Genomic DNA, 19560 nt, shown 5'->3' with positions numbered 1-19560 from the left:
AAAAAATCAGGGAAGTTGTAATTGGTCATAGAAAGTCATCGTATTCACTTGAAGTCCTGAAAAAGTCATGAACATTCCCTAGTGATAATAATTTGAGGGGGAAAATGTCATGCTTCCATCTGCAATCACCCACACTATGAAATTTTTTTTCTATACTTCAATTTGCCATCACACACTGTGAAATATATATATTTTTTAAAATTTAAAATTTTAGTGAATTTTTATATACACAATTAAATGTTGCGTATAATGTTCTATTTGAACAAGGCTGAATTGCAAAATAGGTAAATTATTTAAAAATAGTTTGTTAGTCATGTAGAAAAGTCAGGGAAGTTAATTATATATTTGTGTCATCCTGTTAGCTATAAATGTTGAGTCATCATCCTGTGAGTGTTTGTTTGGCAGTACCGAGAAATCCAGTTGGATGCGCTGGCTCTCGAAGCTCAAGAGGTGGATGGCACGGGTACCCAGGCTCCCGCCGACCGACTGATTCCTCCTCCGGTGGACCACAGCAAGACCAACGGGGAACCTCAGCCTCCAGGTAGATTGTGTCTGTGCAGTTCCGCGTGCAGTATACACAGGCACTGGGCCGCTGAATATTTACAACTGAGCTGCAAGCCATTATTAGGATGCAAATAACTATTTTAACTATGCCTCAAATAACATCATATTTGAAGGATTAGCTATTCAAGGAATAAAAAATTCAAGATAAATACAGTGAAACCCCTTATTTACGTTACCGTTATTTACGTTTTCCCGTTATTTGCACTATATTCTTCAGGTCCCGTTTGGTTCCCATTTAATCCAATACAATACTTTCACGCAAATTACGTCTCAAAAATCTAATCCATCCCGCTATTTACATCACGTAACAACGATAGTAGGCCTAAAAACATTGTGAAAAACGTAACTTTTATAGTCGGCAGTGAACATTTTAAATCGCAAAATAAACATATTTTATAACATGAAAAATTGCTTTTATTTCTAAACATATAATAATTTAAGCCTAGGCGTGTAAATGTCCGAGTAATTATAGCAGGAGACAATCTAAAATGTACTCGGGAAAAACGTAAACTCACGAATGTATAAACGTTCTGTTACTATATTTATGTCACAACTTAGCCGAAATACTGGTACGAGACATAAACTTCACTAGATAAAATGAGCGGAGTCTTGGTAACTGTTTTAAACGTATTTTATAATTTCGGAAGTATTGTACAGTTGACGCATATCTTTTAAACTAACCATTTATATCTGGGGATCGTAAATTATTAATTATTGGTATCAAGACATCAAGATGATCGTAAACTTGAACACGTCACAGCAGGAGAAAACTGGTGCGTATACCAATAAACTGGTATTAGAACTGGACAAAACTGGTACACGGGAGGTGGAGCTTATATTTTTTTCCGCTAAGCTCGCATCTGTTGGCTGGCTGCTGATGGAACGTCACGATTCTGGGCGGAGCGTTGAGTGAGTTATACTGCGCATGCGCAGCTCAGACAACACAGAGAGCCAGCCGGCAGCTACGCCGCGCTATAACAGCTGATTGAGTACGAAGACCTTTCTCCGCGCACGGCGCGCTATTGACGGTAAATTTCCAATTTATGGTCCTTTTTTTTTAAATTTTTTGACTGTGGTACACTGCGTATGTGTAATGTAGCCCGCATTTGTTATGAACGCTGCAGGATGCGACTGTATTTTAATTAACTTTAACGTATTTCTTACTTTTCCCTTTATTTACACTTTCCCGCTTTTTACACTTTTTTACTTTGTCCCCATGAAAAGTGCAAATAAGGGGTTTTGCTGTATGTGAAAGGGAAATTAATTAAATCAAGAACTAGCATCTGTGTAGTTGACAAGCAGAAGCTAGTAAAGAAATGTTTGTATTCACCACCAGCTACTACAATGGTCTGGGATTAAGGAAAAAAAAATTCTTTTTTAAATAAAAAAAAGTTTATTTCTTAAGTTAGACAGAAAATGACCCATCCCAACTGTCCGTCCATCAATCACGTGATCTGCAGCCAATCAGATGGCCCAAAAAAATTCTGTCTATTCATCAAAAACTTGCCAAGCTTTAACTTTGGACATACGGATGAAATTATAACCTCAAAAATAACTGAAAAGCATCGCCTTTAGTTTAGAATATTTTTTGTTCTTTTGTTTAACAGCTTCTGTATTATGTTTTTAACTTTCCTTTGAGTACGTTTTAAATTTGATTTTTGAAACAAAAATTGACCAGGAGACATAATGTATGGAAATTTAAAAAAATTATTGGTGTGCGGGATCCCAACTTTCGGGAAAAACTTTGGTAGGTAATTACTTTTTTCCCATTGGGAGGAATAATATTTTTCCTGGTATTTTCGGGGAAAAAACAAAAATTGCTATCTTTAAACAAAAAAAATTTTGCTTCTATTAACAACAGCAGGCCGTTTTTGGCTTAAAACGAAAGAACAAACTAATGTTTATGAAAAATGGCATGTTTAATACCGAAACTATTTAAAAATTACAATTCTTCCGATAAAAATAATCCCCAGAAAATGATGTATACCGTATTGGCCCGAATATAAGGCGACCTGTAGTTTCAGGAGCCCAAACAAATGTAAAAATAATTTGGGTAGAAATTAATATGAAAATTCATTAGACATACATTTTGTGTTGATAAATCCTTTTTGCATTTATGTATAACAATTAATTTATATTTATCACATTACTTATTTAAATAAAAGTTTGAACTGCCTACCCTAAAAGTCAAAAGAAAACAATTACTGTATCTATGAATTTAAAATTTTTACAATGGCTATTAATCACTCTTAAAATACCGCATTTAACTTTCCGTTTCACTAAGCTACGTACGTATTTCTATTTAGTAGTGTGTTAAACGCACAAAGCAAACAAAGAATGCAGCTTGCCGGAACAAAACAAGTGGCTAGCTGCCATGGTGAAGCATACGACCATGAATAACTTCGGTGACGTGACCGCGAATATTTGTCCATATTACTCTCTGACAGGGAGTCTCTGTCCTATGAATTTTAAAGAATAATCTATGATAATTATGTTGTTTGAAAGGTTTTTACATAAATAAAGAGTGGATTACTGTGGAATTATTAAAATAGCTTTTGAAGCAACATACCAAATTCCTGTAAATATGGCGTCATCGTGCGTGTTTTGCAATGTTCGTTTTACAAAAAAGAAATATTGTGGAAAGACAGTTGGCAGCCGTGAATTTCCAAACATTACATCCGAAATGTTCTTAACATTTTCTGTTTGTAAACGTAAGCAATCGTTCTGAAAATAGCTGTGATATTTTAGTAAAAATATTTCCGTTAAAAATCTGAAAATTATTTACTGTAAACTAGTGGTGCACCGATATGACTTTACCGATTACCGATTCGATTACCGATTATGAGAGCAATAATCGGCAGATACCGATTCAGTTACCGATTATAATGAACAAATTTTTTTAAGTGTAATAATGCACACAAATTTTTTTATTCCCATGTGAATTTAATAACAAGATTAGGTAAAATTGAGAATACGGTTATAATAACAGTATAAAAATATATAAAATACACTATTAAGTCATTGCAAAGTGTAAATTAAATTAACTTCTATTTATATTTGATATTGTAAACAACTTGAACTACAGTCTAATAATTGTAATTTACAATGGGTAAGTTTTTGTTGCGGAAAACTAGCATTACTATTGACTATCACATAAGGTTGCATCAAGAAATTACCGTTTAACAATGTAAACATGCTGCTTTATTTTGTTCACTTGAGTTTATAGAAACATGTTTCCACACTTCACTTTTTTTTCTCCATACTCGCCATCTCACTGTAAATATATAAAAATGACTAAAAACCAATTCTAGCACATGTGATTTTATTTATGTTGACTGAATATATAAAATTATTAATACTTTTTCACTTTTCACGTCACATACAAATAACAAACGGATAATGTTACCAAAGACGCCCATAACGAGTTTGTAAAACGCAGTGATAAAAACTAGAAGGTATCGGGACCACGATTTTTAACCGCTACTACGACTCGAAAAGATTGATTGTCATAGAATCCACTGCAACTGTTTGTGGTATTTTGATTGCGTGCCATTTATTTTACGTCTCTGGCTATAGGTAGTGTACAAGGCCACTAAACAAAAGACAGAACAAAAGACAAAACGTAAATAAACGTGTAGGAAAAAATTATTTTTTATTGTTAGAGGCAATGAGATTTATTAAACTTAACGAAATATCTGTAATTATGATATGACGGAATTAGATGAATTTTGTAATATATACAAATATTACCGTATTTCGTCCTAAAATGTGTAACAAAATAGTACACGGTAAAAACCTACTTTACGCCGGGACGTAAATAATCGGCAAAGTAATCGTTAAGATAATCGCCGATTACGATTAATCGGTAAGTACCCATAATCGCTGATTACGATTCATCGGTATCCGCATCGGTGCACCACTACTGTAAACGTTAACAGGCGATTGCCGATTGTACACAAAGTACAAATATGAATTGTGTAATAAAAGGTTGCCATTTTGAGATGCTTCAACATTCACATTTTTACTCAAGAACAAATATTTTAATTTTCAACTTTAAACAATTGTGAATTACTGCAATATTGGGTGGATTTATGGTTTTCCCCGTGTGAGGTAACCAAGTTTTAGTTAATATAAAAAATTGTAAACCTTTTGATTAAAAATTTTTCTACTGTAGCTTTCAGCTTGGAACTAATGTTTGCGGTGCTGACGTCTTGGGTGTGAAAATAAGTCGACTTCCAATTTTCGCATCTCTCGTTTATGTAAAAATGGTCGCCTTATATTCGGACCAATACGGTATTATGATTATCGTCAAAACTAAAAATAAATGGGCAATGAATGGCTTGAAACGCAGTGCTGAGCGAGACATTTTCACAATACCGCTTTATCATTTCCCATGTATAATAAAACACATTTGAATTATATATCTGTATTAATTATTGTGTTTACTTGAATTAAATTGAAATATCTAACATTTTGTTTAATTGAAAAATCAAGAAAAAATTAACGAAAATCATCGGGGACTGCTGTGATTGGCCCATGCGTCACTAAGGGGTGGGGTTACGCTACGGCCGACAAGAGATGGCAGCACTATAATTTTTTTTCCACATGTAGTGAAAATACGATTACCGTATTTTTTTAATAATCATTGCACCGTTATTTTAGGACATCAAAATTTGGAGAGAAAAATTTCTGGCATAAACGTCACATGATGTTTTTAGATTCCGAGCACTTTGTGTAGGTAGTTTTCCCGTATAAAATAATGTATTTTAACAGAAATAAGAAGGTGTCTGATATGTAAATTTTCTTTTAAAGATGTTTTCATATGTCATAACCTTTATCTTTTCGTCTTCATTGCCCCTGTGTACCGCTTATAAAAATGTAGCCAGCGCTCGTTGGCATCATTCATGTTTGGTTATGTTGATTCCCGTATAGAGCGAGCACACGTAGTCCAATAATATCAATACAGATAGCTCACCGGTTGCATGCAACGCGAGCACTCTGTCGAGTGCCGAGTTGACTACATTTGATAGCCTGTGCTTTCTCGTGGTGGACGATAGTTATGCGTTCCGACTCACATTCGCGTCACAATATTGGTTTTTCTATTTAAAGTTGAATAAGAATGATTTAGTTTCATGACTTATGTTATAATATTTGTAATATACTCCATGAAAACAACACATTGGAGGCCTTCAGGGCTCCTGGGACAACCTGTACGATAGTTTGACCCGCAAATCTATTTTTTATTTGATAATCTATACTTGTAGGAAGGTACCTACAGTGGTGTAAAAAGTATTCGTATTCTGAGCTTTTTTACAAAAAAATAGTGTAATTCTATCGAACAATACATGATACAAAAATAAAGGTTATCAATACTTCTTTTCTGGATAACTCTGAATGAAAAAACCAATGAATAAGAATATTTTACTTTTCAAAACAAAAAAATAACAATATTTTGGATAGTAGAAAAAGTGTTTGTACACAGTCATTTGTTCTTAATAAAAATGAAATTAATATATTGTTGGGTATCCTTTTGCATCAATTACTGCCTGCAGTCTTCGTGGCATTGAATCGACAAGATTTTTTGTGATGGTAGGAGAAATTTCTTCCCATTCTTTTTGTAAAACCTTGATGAACTCCGCACGATTCGGAGCTTGTCTTTCCCTGATTAAATTTTCTAAAACATTCCACAAATGCTCAATAGGATTTAGGTCAGGTGATTGGGGAGGAGTATGCAGGAGTATATAATAACCAATTTTTTGTATTACATATAAGCCGTGTGCTTCGAATTGTTGTCCTATTGAAATGTAAAATTACTTTCAAGTCCAAGTTTTTTCGGCACTCACTGCCAAATTATTTTTTAAAATGTCAATGTACATCTTATGGTTCATTGTTCCTTCAATAACATGTAATTTCCGACTCCTGCACACTCATACACCCACACACCATTACCGAACCACCACCGTGTTTGACAGTCGGTATCAAATGACTTGGATGCAGTCTGAGTTTTTTTTTTCCGCCATACTGTACGCCTCCCATCCGAGGCGAAAATATTAAATTTACTTTCATCGCAGAAGATGACTTTGCCCCAGAAATCACTATCTTAATTTCTGTATTTTTTGGCTAATTCGAGTAGTTTTTCACGATTAGTTTTGTTGACAAAAATCTTTTTCCTCATAACTTGACCATGATATCCATTTTTCCACAAGATATTTTGAACTGTACTGATTGAAACTTTTGTATTTTGATCTTGCATGGTAGCAGCAATCGTTGGAGCAGATTTTGTAGGTTTTTTTTTTATAATTCACACGTTAAATATTTTGTCATTACGTGAAAGAGAATGTCGTCGACCACTTTTGTGCACATTTTTTACAGTTTTCCGCGTGCCAAATCGATCGATTATGGATTGAATTGTTGAGCGGGCTTGACCGACGATCATCAAAATTTGCGCAACACTTTTGCATTGATTATGAAGCCTAATAATAATTTTTCTTTCTTCCTCTGTAGTTTCTTTTCCTTTAAGACCCATTTTCGACAAGTAAAAAGTAACAACTGAATGAAATATGGAATTTTTGTAAATAGACATGGAGGGAAGGACAAACCGAAAGATGTAAACAAATGTACGAACAGTGTTCCCGACCTATCATCGTATGTCCTTGGTTTCATAATGTTGTTGTACTTCCCGAAATCACTATATTTCGTTATTTCTATGTTCAAAAACTAAAAAATTCTTATTCATTAGTTTTTTTGTTCAATCTTATCAAAGAAGAAGAATTGATAATATTTATTTGTTTATCAAATGTGTTTATAAAATTCTTCGATAGAGATACACTATTTTTTGCTCAGTGTACTAATACTTTTTACACTCAATGTATGTATCAGCTCTATCGGTACCAATGGCCAAAGAGGACGGAAAAAAATGTTTGATATTTACTCCATGAAAACAACACATTGGAGGCCTTCAGGGCTCCTGGGACAAACTGTACGATGGTTCACACTCTAAATTTAATTTTAATTGATAGTACTCACATGTATGAAGGTCGCCATGTAACTGCTTTATCGTTAAGTTTGCAGATTTTGTTGTAAAAATATAAAAAATTGATTGGAAATTGCTGTAGTTACGTGGAATGACATAGGCTGTTGTTGTTCCATGCTCTCTGTCCTGGGTGGCCGGATAGAGCTAACTTCTGCTGAGTAACATTTCCTCGAAAGATGATGCAAATCATAAGTGTAAAGAATGTCATGTATATTGTTTAGTTTCTTGAGGGTTAGTTCATGAAATTTGAGACTCACCATTGTGGTATTTTTTTTAGAACTTAATGTTGTTTAAATATTACAAAACTTGTAAGTTTGCTCTCATGCTCTATAGCTAATGTATTTTCCCGATTGTTCCCAATTTCCGATTGAAATCGATTTTCCCTCTCAAATTTTTCTCGTAGCACAATTTCCTTTCCTGCACACCCCTAAAAAAATTGATTTAATAAATATTTTTCTAGTGGAAAAAAATATAATTTAATGATATAAGTGTTTAGCATACATGATTGTCAAACTAGTAAAACTTTCAAGAGAAATTTTCTCAAACATTAATTTTTTCTAGTCAGTTGGCAGCATCCAAATGTAAAAAATATTATAATGGAAGTGCGGATCATTGTTTATCATTCAGCTTGTTAACGGGATGGACAGATGACGGACACAACAGATCATTGAGAGTTCAGCTTTAAACATCTGCAGCAGACTTTACAGATATCAACAGTGTGTAAACTATACAAGCACTATTCTGAAATGTGCTGCTACAATGAACATTTTGTTACACTCTCTACTCTCTATACTGGTGTAACGTAAATGTCTCCTTGGAAAAAACTTTGGGAGACTGGTGGATCTTTTAGTTTCAAATACATAAATAACAAATGCAATTTCTTCTATATCTGTGCACCTATTTATTTTACTTTTATAGTTACTGGAAACTGAGCGAACAAAACATTATAACAATAAACTTGATAAAGAAGTTAGTTCCTTGACATACATAATTTGACTAATGCATTATTCGTTAGCCATTACAATGGTGACTAATACACAAATTGGGTTAATCTTGGTTCGTAGGGTCGACCCGTTGTAAAAATATTACGAGATGACTTCCACCGTTGTTAACAATAAGAATAAACCATTAACAATAAAGAGTTTTAACAATAAGAATAAACAATCCCAGGATTATAATATTGGCACATTGTGTAATTAAAGTTCTCTAATTATCGCATTTGGGCATGCTGGAGGTCTAACGGAGAATTTGGAAATATGTTTGGAACTAGGTGGCCAAAGATGATGTTTCACACTGTAGTTCGACTACCAGGGTGCCATAGCAGTCCTGGGTCCGAGGACGGGAAAAAAGCATGCGGTCGCCATGCTTGCTCTGGCTCTTGAACCCTGTCTGTGAACAAGACAAATCCAACATGAGTAGACCTGGTTCACTGACAGTCATTAAACTGGCAAAACTTCCCACAAAAACGGTGATGGTCGGGGAAGAGAAAGGTTGTAGAAACTCACCAAAACAGGGTGTAGCTCGTAGCACTCATTATGTGTGCCAGCCGGGAGGTGAGCAAAGACCGTCCCGAACAAGTGCGGTTGACGCGGACGCACTCATCATTGATAGAAATAAAATTTAGCAAAATATGAATATTTCTACATTGAACACAGACTGACAAATTTAAGTCTTTAAAAAACTTAGGGAAAAGGAAAACATCCCTTTACGAGAGGACTACATTTTCGTATGATGGCAGAAGTGAAGTCTTGCTGTGGGCTGGCAGAGGATGCGAAGTGGTCAGTCTGATAGCGCGGCGCGAAGTCTCTGTGTGGCGGGAGTGACTCTTAATTAAAACAGGCGCTTGCTTTCTAAAGAAAGGGGGGGTGGGGGGACTGCGAAAGGTTCCAAAGATATCCGAGTGGGTGGCAAAGAAACACTTGCCTCGATATCTCGACGTTGTCGTTAGCTGCCCGAGCGGAGTGCAATCTCTTGGGTGGTGGCCGAAACAGAAAACAAATTGACTTGTGCATATCTCACACGAGGCTATTTCGAAAGTATGGGGCTTATGGAGGAGACTTGTGCAGCGCTCTAATGGCTTGGAAAAGAATTACAGGGCACTGCTTGTGGTGTGAGTTGCCAGGAAGCAGGCGTTTAGCGGGCGTTTAAACACCCAGGAGAAATAACTCACAAATCTGCCACTAGAGGGCAGAAGCGGTACATTCACACACTAGTGTCGAGGCCTTGAGACAGGCCGCCCCTGGCCGGGGTTAGTGGCCGGTCAGTGCTCGGGGCAGTGTTTCCCGGAAATGCTCGTGGGTGGGGGGGAGGGGGAAATGTGCAACGACGGTGGGAAACTACCTCTACAAAGTCCGGAGACGTGCCGGGACGTTGAGTAAAACGGCTCGTGATCATGTCAGAAATTGCTTGCGTAAGGCTGGCTCTAAGAAACCGGCTGCTCTGATAGCTTGTAGAGCATAGCAGGTTTTGTCACGGCTACAGGGAGAATTACAGACAACGGGCGTGCATCAAAACGGGGATAAGACGAGCCCACATTCTGGCTTGCAAAGACTCTGCAAAAATCAGATCTGGCGCTGGGAACGTATTGGGGAGACTAGCCTGACAAAGATTAAGTGAGTGTGTGCAGAGAGCGGAAAAAGTTTTAGTTACAAAATTACTGGTAAAGTTATAGTTCAAAATTCAAATTTAAAATTGTGCCAAAAAATCCTAATTGGCGACACAATTTCCTTTAAAATTAATCATCACACTAACCATTTCCCATGCCTGCAGCTTCTAGCCCATATCCACAGTCTTTGGTTCTCAATATTGCTTCCTGGTAATGTCATCATTCTTTCATGGTCATTTTCACAGCACGGATCACAAGCCTGCAATAGCTCGTACACAGCCATCAAAAATGGCACACCATATCTGAGGCCATCATCGTATCTAAACATGCAATGATTCATCTGTCTCCCCTACCCATACCGTGTGTCCTTAAACTGGGCCAGCTGTGTTACGTCACATGCCCTTCCGAGTGATTATCTTGGCGTGCCACGCCCGCCACCATTTTGTGGCACCAGCGCTGCCAACCTATACACGTTTTCTTCCGCTCATACTTTCTGTTGCTTACCAACGTCTCTGGTGTTTGTAAACGTAAGTGCAGATCGCACAAGTTTCTACTGCTGATGTGCTCCTTTCACATAGTTTACAGAAGATGATGTCTTTTTACTAAGTATATGCTAAATTCTTGTGCACAAAAAGTTTTTTTGGATTTTTTATACAGTTGAATATTTAATGACAGTCATATCTGAAGGAATATTTAAAAGCCAGCATTCAAAATTGTAACGTTTATAAAATAAGATTTTGAAAGTACGTAAAAATGTTCACTGTAATAACATTTTGCATTTATGTATATGTGCATTTGGGGTCTGGGTATTCAAAAAAATATATAATATATTCATGAATAAATTAATATTAGATATTGATTAATAATTTGATATTTTTATTTAATACAACATTTCAAATTGAATATTATTTAAATTACAGTATTTGTGAATTAAAATGATTTATTTATAAAAAAATTGATTTTTTTTTTCAGCAAATTTATACATATGTTTTTTAATATGTAAAAAATATGTGATTTCATTTAAAATTATTTATAATATTCTATTTTTATGTATATAACTTGGATCAACAGCAAAAATTTTTACTGGTTTAAGAAAATGCACTCTCTAGTTTTTTAATTTGTTCAATTTTACACTTATCACATTTTTGATCCAGTAAGCAACTTAAGAAACACTTGAAAAGAACTAATTACATTGATAAAATCTTCATTTTTGGTAATAATTCCATCAATCATATCAAGTATTTCATAAGTTGGGGTTGATCAATGATACCAGTCGGATTTCAATTGTTTGGTTTGTGTTAGCTCAAGAAATAACTCTTGGTGCCTTTGTGCTGCATGTGCAGGTGATGGTGCGGATGAAGCCATAGCTGTTCCCATAAACGAGAACTTGTTTGTGGACGATGATGACCTTGAAGATTTAGAAGAAGGTCTGGACGACCTCGATATCGATCATTGACCCCGGGACTCCATGCTTGTAAATGTGTGGCTTACAACCATCTCCCCATCGTAATACAAGGCATTGTTTTAAATGTGATGTATCACGGTATGTAGCATTTTGCCCCATCAGTGTCGGTTCAGAGTGTCGGGTGGTGTCGATAGTTCAGCAGAGTGATGCAGTGTCACTCCATCATACCTCATGTTGCCAACATAAAATTCATGAGAATTGCATGAAATTACAATAAGGATTTTTTCTAAATGTACAGCTCTAATTGTAAATACTTTATAAGTGGTTTAATATGGTTTAAACATGTTAGGTTGTAATGGATTTGTCAGTTTATCAATTAAATTAGGTCAGCTGTAAACCCAAGGGTGTTTGTCATTGCCTTAATATAAATTACTTGTTGTGGTGTTTTTCAAGAGATTTGTGGTTTTAGTTCACTTGAAATTAGTCATCAGTTGAAAAAAATCATCTGTTATTTAATTTATACACAAACGTAATTTGAAAATAAGTACATGGGATTCTACTTTTTTCCAATTCCTGAAGATATGGCATTAGTATAGGTATGAATGTGCCAAAATTATTCTTACACTATTTTAAAAGAAAGCACTGCGCTTTAGCCTAAGTCAGTTCATGCACGGGATCGCAAACGCACCATTTTCAGCAGTTTTAACTAATAACTGTAGCGTAAAAACATTCACTGGCACAATCGTAAACAAGCGCTTTATTCAGCATTTTAAAAGTACAAGAAATTATCAAAATCACAAATTACTACACTAGAACCCCGATTTTACGAAATCTAGATTTAACAATGCAGCGATTTTACGAATACATTCTCAGGAACCGTCGAATAATTGTAAATTTTGAGACACCAAAATTAAAATAATCAGAAAAATTTTGATAAATTTTCAGTGAAAGCTTATGCAAATGTTATTTTTTAACGCACAGTGTATATTTTGTGTGGATTTTAATATTCCATTTTACGTCTTTATAAGAACAAAAAAATGGGACATTTTGTTTAAAAATTTGGCAGCGATGTAAGTGGGCTCGTGTGAAACTCGTCCAGCTCTTGAGCTAGTTTGGCTGCGGCGGCATCATGATGTATGGCTTACTTCTCCCTCCCTTGCTTCAAATTCTTCAAGGTTAAAAAGCTCATCCTTTCCAGAGACTTGAACCATCTTGATTCTCCCCTTTTAATATTCCAACATTCTCTTCCCTTGTACAACATTCCGTCAGAACACTGCGCGGTGTTGTATAGTCTATTCCTGGTAAAATGAATATTTTTAAGGCCCACGTGGCAGCCATTTACCTTTATTAAATACTGTATAAGTTATTATAGCATCAGACATTATACTTAAAAAAAAAATAGACTAGGAACACTTTGTTTTATTTTTGATGGATAATCACAAACTTAAAAATTTCATCAATGGCAAAATTTAGCAGGACTGTAAAAATATTTATTTTTCGCCACTGAACCACACTCACCTTTACCTCTCTCTGCATTCCAACTTTTCCGGCACGTGATGCATAGCAGCCATAACCATGTGCAACGTGAGAGAAAAAAGAAAAGAAATTGAGAAGTGACTCCCTCCCCCTATGCCTAATCGCTGGCAATTATCTTAACGCATGTTGCATTCCTCACATTCGCTAGGGAGGTTCACCAGTAAACAGCTCTCAAAAATTGTATAAGTGATGCTGTTTGTAGGCACGTAGTGCAGTTTTTCAATCAAGCTGTGAACAGAGCTCAAAAACCAAATGGCATAAGTGACTCAGTTTGAAGGCACGATGATCAGTTTTTCAACTAAGCTCTTTCCAACTTTCTAGACACAAATAATTCCCAATGGCTTTAAAAAAATTGGGTTTCTAACTCTAAAATGTACAGTTTAATGAATGTATATGTAATTACAGTGCAGTATATTTTTAACTGTGAGCTGCTAAAGAATTAACTTATAAAGCTAAGGGCAGTGCCTAGAAATGCAAGGCAGTAAATTCTTCCAGCTTATCAACCAGACCCTGGGCTAGTCTTTTCTAACTATCAGTACTTCTGTTTCTCTTTTCACCCCTCCTTTATTTCTTCCATAAAGTTTAGATACCAATCTGTCCTTGGGGGAAATTAATAAAGGAGGGGAGGAAGAAAAGTATCAGTGGTGGCTAAATAAGAAGGGAAAGGAGGCTGAATAAATGGTTTGTTGATTTTATGTAAGAAATGTATGAAAATGTGTAAGCCTATTAGTAGGGGCCTGTTCTTTTCGCGATCGCGATTAAACGACGATAAACGCGAAATCACCGTTAAATACAGTTTTTACGCGAAATCGCCATAACACAGCGTTTTTACACGGAATTTTGTATTAAAACGCGAAATCGCAGTGTTTTTACGCGAAATTTAAATACTGGTTAAAGACTTGTCTCGTCAATGGTAAACAAACACCGCAACATGGCCGCCAAACATTAATCATAAATGAACTAAAGCAAACAAAAGCTTACACACGCTCACGTTATAATGTTAAACCCAAAAATATACTGTAAAAATACGCAAAACTACGGCGTTTATTTTCCTTTCCGGCATAATGTTTGGATAGATAAGACAAACAGGCGAAGTTTTAAAGCGTACACACACCGCTCGGGGCACTGAAATCAGCTTAGAACAGCGACACCGGATAAATACAAAAGCAAGCAGATGATTGGGCGAATGGTGTTTGGAACAGCCTTACGTGAGTGGCCATATCATGTCCGCCGGGGGCGCTGGCATATAGTTGGAACAGCGTCGTAGTATCAAGCTGATTATCGGGCGAACCAGGCACAAGCATTTTAAATCGCGGAAAAATGTAAACAAATATTAATTTTCGAATGGTGTGACGATGATGATTAGTTGGCCAACAGTTTTTATAGATTTTGTTGGGTCGTTACCACAACACGGAAATACTATAACGCCGAATGTCAAAATTGACCACAAAGCCGAAATACCATAACGCCGAATGTCAAAATTGACCACAATGCCTAAATAACAACTGAATGAATTTGTGTGCGTTTCTAATGTACCTTTACGCCGAAATACCACAATCAAACCTTACCTTATCTTACCTTACCTTACCTTACCCAACCCAACCCAACCCAACCCAACCCACCCCAACCCAACCCAACCCAACCTTTGTGGCAGCCCTGTAATGACATTTTTCGGCGTTGTGGTACACAGCAGTTTTCTAGCTGTCGTCGTTGTGATCAATTTGGCATTTCGGAGTTGTGATGCGTCCTCGATTTTGTTAAAGGAATTAATAGTTTTCCAGATTAGTTTATGGGAACAAACTAATAATCAGTGTCTAAATCAAAAGTATTGTCATATAAATATATGTAACCTATTTGTTTAGGGTATTCAGTAATGAGTAGGTTCAAGTAAAATTATTTAACTTAAATAATTTCAGATATATTTACGGTAACACACACTTTTTTTTTTAGTTTTTAGCACCGCTTTTGTGTTTTAAAAGTGAATTTTAACACCGCTTTTGGTAATTTTTAATGACGAAAACTGAAAATTTTATTTACCACTTTCAGGGGGCCCTACCTATTAGTATTAACACTTCACTTGCTGTCTGGAAGAAGTCACTATTCACGTGATCAGGAATAACTGTGTGTGAAAGGCGAGCATGATTTCATTGCATGCTACGGGAAAAACTGTAGCATAACAAGTTCAGGGATCCAAGACTGGAAGCAGTGCAGTGGGGCGCTGCGAGCAGCTGACTGTTGCTGTGGCAGTGGGCGAGGACATCTAGCACATATTCCATGTTCACCCGCTATGGCCAGAGGTTATTTTTTTTCCATTGCATTAATATCTTCAATTTTTAGTGGTATTTTATTTATTAAGGCTAAGTACACAATAATAATACCATATATATTTGGTTCAAATAATGTAAAAAAAACTTTGGGTAAGGGGATGGGTCAAAATGGGCCACCTCCAATTTTACAAAGGTAGTGATTTAACGAATGTAATTTGTGTAACCGCAAGCATACATAAAATCAGGGTTCTAGTGTACTGTCGCGAAACAGTATGGACCAAAACTTGCCCACAATAAAAAAAATATGGACCATTTAATATGTTAAAAGTGGAAGAAACAATTATGATTTGTTTCTTTTGTAACACATAATGGTAATGGTATCAAAAAACAAACATAAACAAAATGGCTTACAACCATGGACATTAACAAAAACACTGAGACTGTTATTTTATGGACAAAATATGAAACATAAAATAAAACTATGTTTTAATTGATAGTTACGATTAGTCAACCACTATGTTCTCATATATGTAGCTTACTTGCTGCATTTATCAGACACTATAGACATTAGGACTTGCAACTCAAAAGTAAAATAAAAAAGTGAATAAAAAAGCCAGATTTGGGTGAAATTAGCCGTAAATGTGTTAAGTAATATTGCCAAATGGACATGAGGCCGTAATAAAAAACTGAAACTGATGAATAACGCTAGTTAAAAGTGTAAATATGAACTAATTTAATCACTATTATGAAAAATATGGTGTTTGTTTTCATTTAGCAATTATAAAATTAAATAAATTTAGCCTTATTTTGTGGTATTTGTTGGTTTGTGAAAAATACCTGCCTGTGTCAATTTTTAATCACTAGCTTTGGGCATAAACAAAAAAAAAATTCTTAATAAAAGTATACAAATGTTTGAAGTCTCTTACCTCAGTTCCCATCTCGTTTTTTGCTGGAATGTGTTTTCTTAACCCGGAATTTTCCTAGGCCGAAATTCACCATCCCACTAAGTTTCTCAGTAATATAATAATAAACCCTTTAAGTATTTTTTTTATGTCTGCTCTTGGGGTATTGATCACAAGCTTTCAACTTCAGATTGGCGTATTTTACAGCAATACACCCACTCTGATTGAAAGCAAATTTAAGTAAACTAAAATTTATGTAAAATAATATTTTACTACTACATAAATATGGCAATTCAGAAGTATTCTATATTGTTGTAACTATACGACTACAAATTATATTGCACCGAGGGTCTTAAGTTTATGTTGTCAATTGTTATCACTATATTTTTATATAAGTAATGGTATGATTTTTCACAAATTATTTTTCCTTAGAAATATTTTATTAAAAATGAAATACTTATGTGCATAGACATCACGAACTGTAATTTTAATTTTCTTTCGTCTTGTTTATTTATTTTATCTTTCACTTACATTTTTTACTAGTTTTTGTAATTAGAATCTAAATGTACTCATGATCTGAAATTACATAATTTTCATAAGTACCATTTGTGGTTCCTAAAACCATTTTTAACTCCTGCCTGAACGTCACCCTTAAAAGGCCGGCCTATTCAGGGCTACAACTTTGTCAGTTATGCGGGATGATTAAGTTTGACGCTCGCTGGTATCTCCTCTAAGCACGAGGCTTTGAACTGGTGCCTAATCTTGATGTGCTAAGGACAACTATGAAATTTGAGCTGCAACCATAACATTATATTGCATGTAAATGAAGACAAAGGTGTAATGGAAGGCCCTTGGGTGCTTTCAAAAATCTGTACCAGACATTTCATGTTTAAAAATTATTCTGAAAACAGGTGTTTTAGCCATTCTCTCTCTTATATACCGTATTTGCTCGCGTAAAGGCCCCGCCCGCATATACGCCCCCCCCCTCGTTTTGTAAACATTTTTGAAAAAAAATTTTAAAACGTGTTTTTCTGGGTTTATCTGAGGGCAGGGCAGCTTGGCATGCATCAAACAGCAAGCCATGTATTTTTAGTGGCGGGAGGTGATTTTGTAAGCGGCAGTGATACAGCGACTGGTATTATAGTTTGTCCGCTCTCAGTAAGACTGTCGTGAGGCGTAACAGACGTACACAGTTAGTCGTATTTCAAACGACATAAAGATAAAGAAAGCTGGACTCGCGCGCTTGTGTTGATGTGCAGTGTTGTCGGAGAAGAAGAGGGGAAGTGAAGGAGGAAGGGAAGTGGGCGGGGGCTTAGCCAGGGAGGGGGGGGGTTTAGGGGTTCAAACCCCCCCCCCCCCCCCCCTTAGCACCAAATATTCAATTAATTTCTTATTCATCACTCAAACAAATTTCATATTAAATTTAATAAAATTTTTACCATTACAATATTTAAATTTAAGTACTGCAAACTGCTAAAATATCACTATTTTACACCTTAAAATCCAAATTTTCTCGGGGGAGGACCCCCGGACCACCCGCTTTAATACGGGGGGGCCATGCTTCTTAACACCCCCCATACACAAATCCTGGCTACGCCACTGGAAGTGGGTGGTATTTCTAACACTCCTTTGTCTGGTTGGCTGGCTAGCTGGCAGAAGGGAGGTTAAGCCACGCCTCTGCCTCTCCCCCACTGCGGACTCGCTGCCTCTCTCTCCCTCCTGCAGCATCGCTGCCTCCCCCACCCTCCCTCATTAGAACAAAGACGCACGACTTGCCAGTCGTTCTGCCAGCTGTTTCATTAATCAAAATTTAATTGCGCGTTTAAATAAGGTGTGGCGGTATTTCATTTTGCTTTTATTAAATGTTAGTTTTTCATACCTGAAAAAAAGAAAAATCTATTTTTTCCTCAAAATTCGCGTATAGTCCCCCTCCCCTTTTTAGGAGTAGAAAATTTGGAAAAAAAAGGGTGGGGGCTTTACGCAAGTAAATACGGTAAAAACAGTTTTAAAACAAAATAATGGAAACAGAACTACTCACCCGCCCTCAGCGTGTTCCGAAATGCTTTTTGTAAACAGACCCACTCACATATCTTGAGTGGTTTCCAAATCGTGTGGTTTCTTCTGAAGCTCTGCATACCGTATGTGTGCCCAAGTGGAATGGGCCAATGAAATCCTTAAATACCATCAATCTTTAGTACTCTAAAAATTTGATACTAAGGAAAAATGTGGAGGAAAAGAAACAACTGTGAGGAAAGGAAATTCAGAAATTCTGGCACTACCCACAGTGTAGTTTACAAGGACTAGGGGCATATGTATGGGGATGGATATTTCCCCTTTCCCTGCCCAAAATTCCAAATATGTATTAAAATCTACCACTGCGACCAACAAAAGTAAAGAATTCGAAAGTATACGGATAGAAATGTGTTTCTATCCCTCCTTCCCCTTTCACTCCAAAATTAAATTCTGTATACGCTCTTGCAAAGTCAACACTATTATTGACAGAAGCTAACAAAGGAATGTTTGTAACTGCCACCAGCTATGTACAGTGCTCTGGGAATGTTTGTTTAGCACTTCTAGAGAAACATTTATGACAAAAAAAAAAGGAATTGTTTATGGCTTAAACATGTACTATATTTATTTTGTTTTAATTTCAAAGATAACAATTGTATGGGTTGAATGATTATTAAAAATTTTAATTTCTTTGGTGTTGCTCTTCTATTATTTTATTCCTGACCCTTCAGCTTTAGATTCTAATTCTTTGCAGTATTTTAAAACTCAAATATGAGAAAAGGGAACTTTGACTTTACGAGACCATACTAGAGGGTATGTAAGCATGTATTTAGAACTAAAATATATCCGGGATAACCTTATTTTAGTCTTGTCAAATACTGATAAAACTGACGTTTTTCCCATAAAACTTTAGTTTCTACATAAACAATTGACTAGGAAAGCGTGAGCTAAAAATGTAACAGTGAAGTAAGTTGTAACAATCTTGTTTTAATCTGCAATTTTTTAGCAGCATTGTTATTGATCAGCCCAATGTACAGCCCAAACTTTTTTATGAGCTAGACATAGGGTATGAAATATCATGAATGTTGAGGATTACCAGTACTAAGAAAATGAGAATACAGAAAAAAACAAATTTATTACAGTGTTGTCATATTTTTTATGAAGTTGTATTTCCTCGAACACATGCACAGTATTTATTGCAGGACTGTGGCAAAGTCTGATATTGTCACGTTGGACAT

General features: G+C 35.9%; 1 protein-coding gene across 1 annotated transcript in view; it reads left to right on the top strand.

Annotated features, from left to right (window-relative positions):
- LOC134546228 (zinc finger CCCH domain-containing protein 15 homolog) overlaps positions 1-19012 on the top strand; it is a 59510-nt gene extending 40498 nt beyond the window's left edge. The window contains exons 7-8 of the mRNA XM_063388862.1: positions 406-541; positions 11546-19012. Coding sequence (XP_063244932.1) covers positions 406-541; positions 11546-11658 — 249 coding nt within the window. The 3' untranslated portion in view covers positions 11659-19012. The remainder of the gene's footprint in view (positions 1-405; positions 542-11545) is intronic.
- The last annotated feature ends 548 nt before the right edge of the window (positions 19013-19560 follow it).

The sequence above is a fragment of the Bacillus rossius genome, chromosome 1, assembly GCF_032445375.1.
Source record: "Bacillus rossius redtenbacheri isolate Brsri chromosome 1, Brsri_v3, whole genome shotgun sequence".
Taxonomy (NCBI): domain Eukaryota; kingdom Metazoa; phylum Arthropoda; class Insecta; order Phasmatodea; family Bacillidae; genus Bacillus; species Bacillus rossius.
This window is presented reverse-complemented; position numbering and strand designations above follow the sequence as displayed.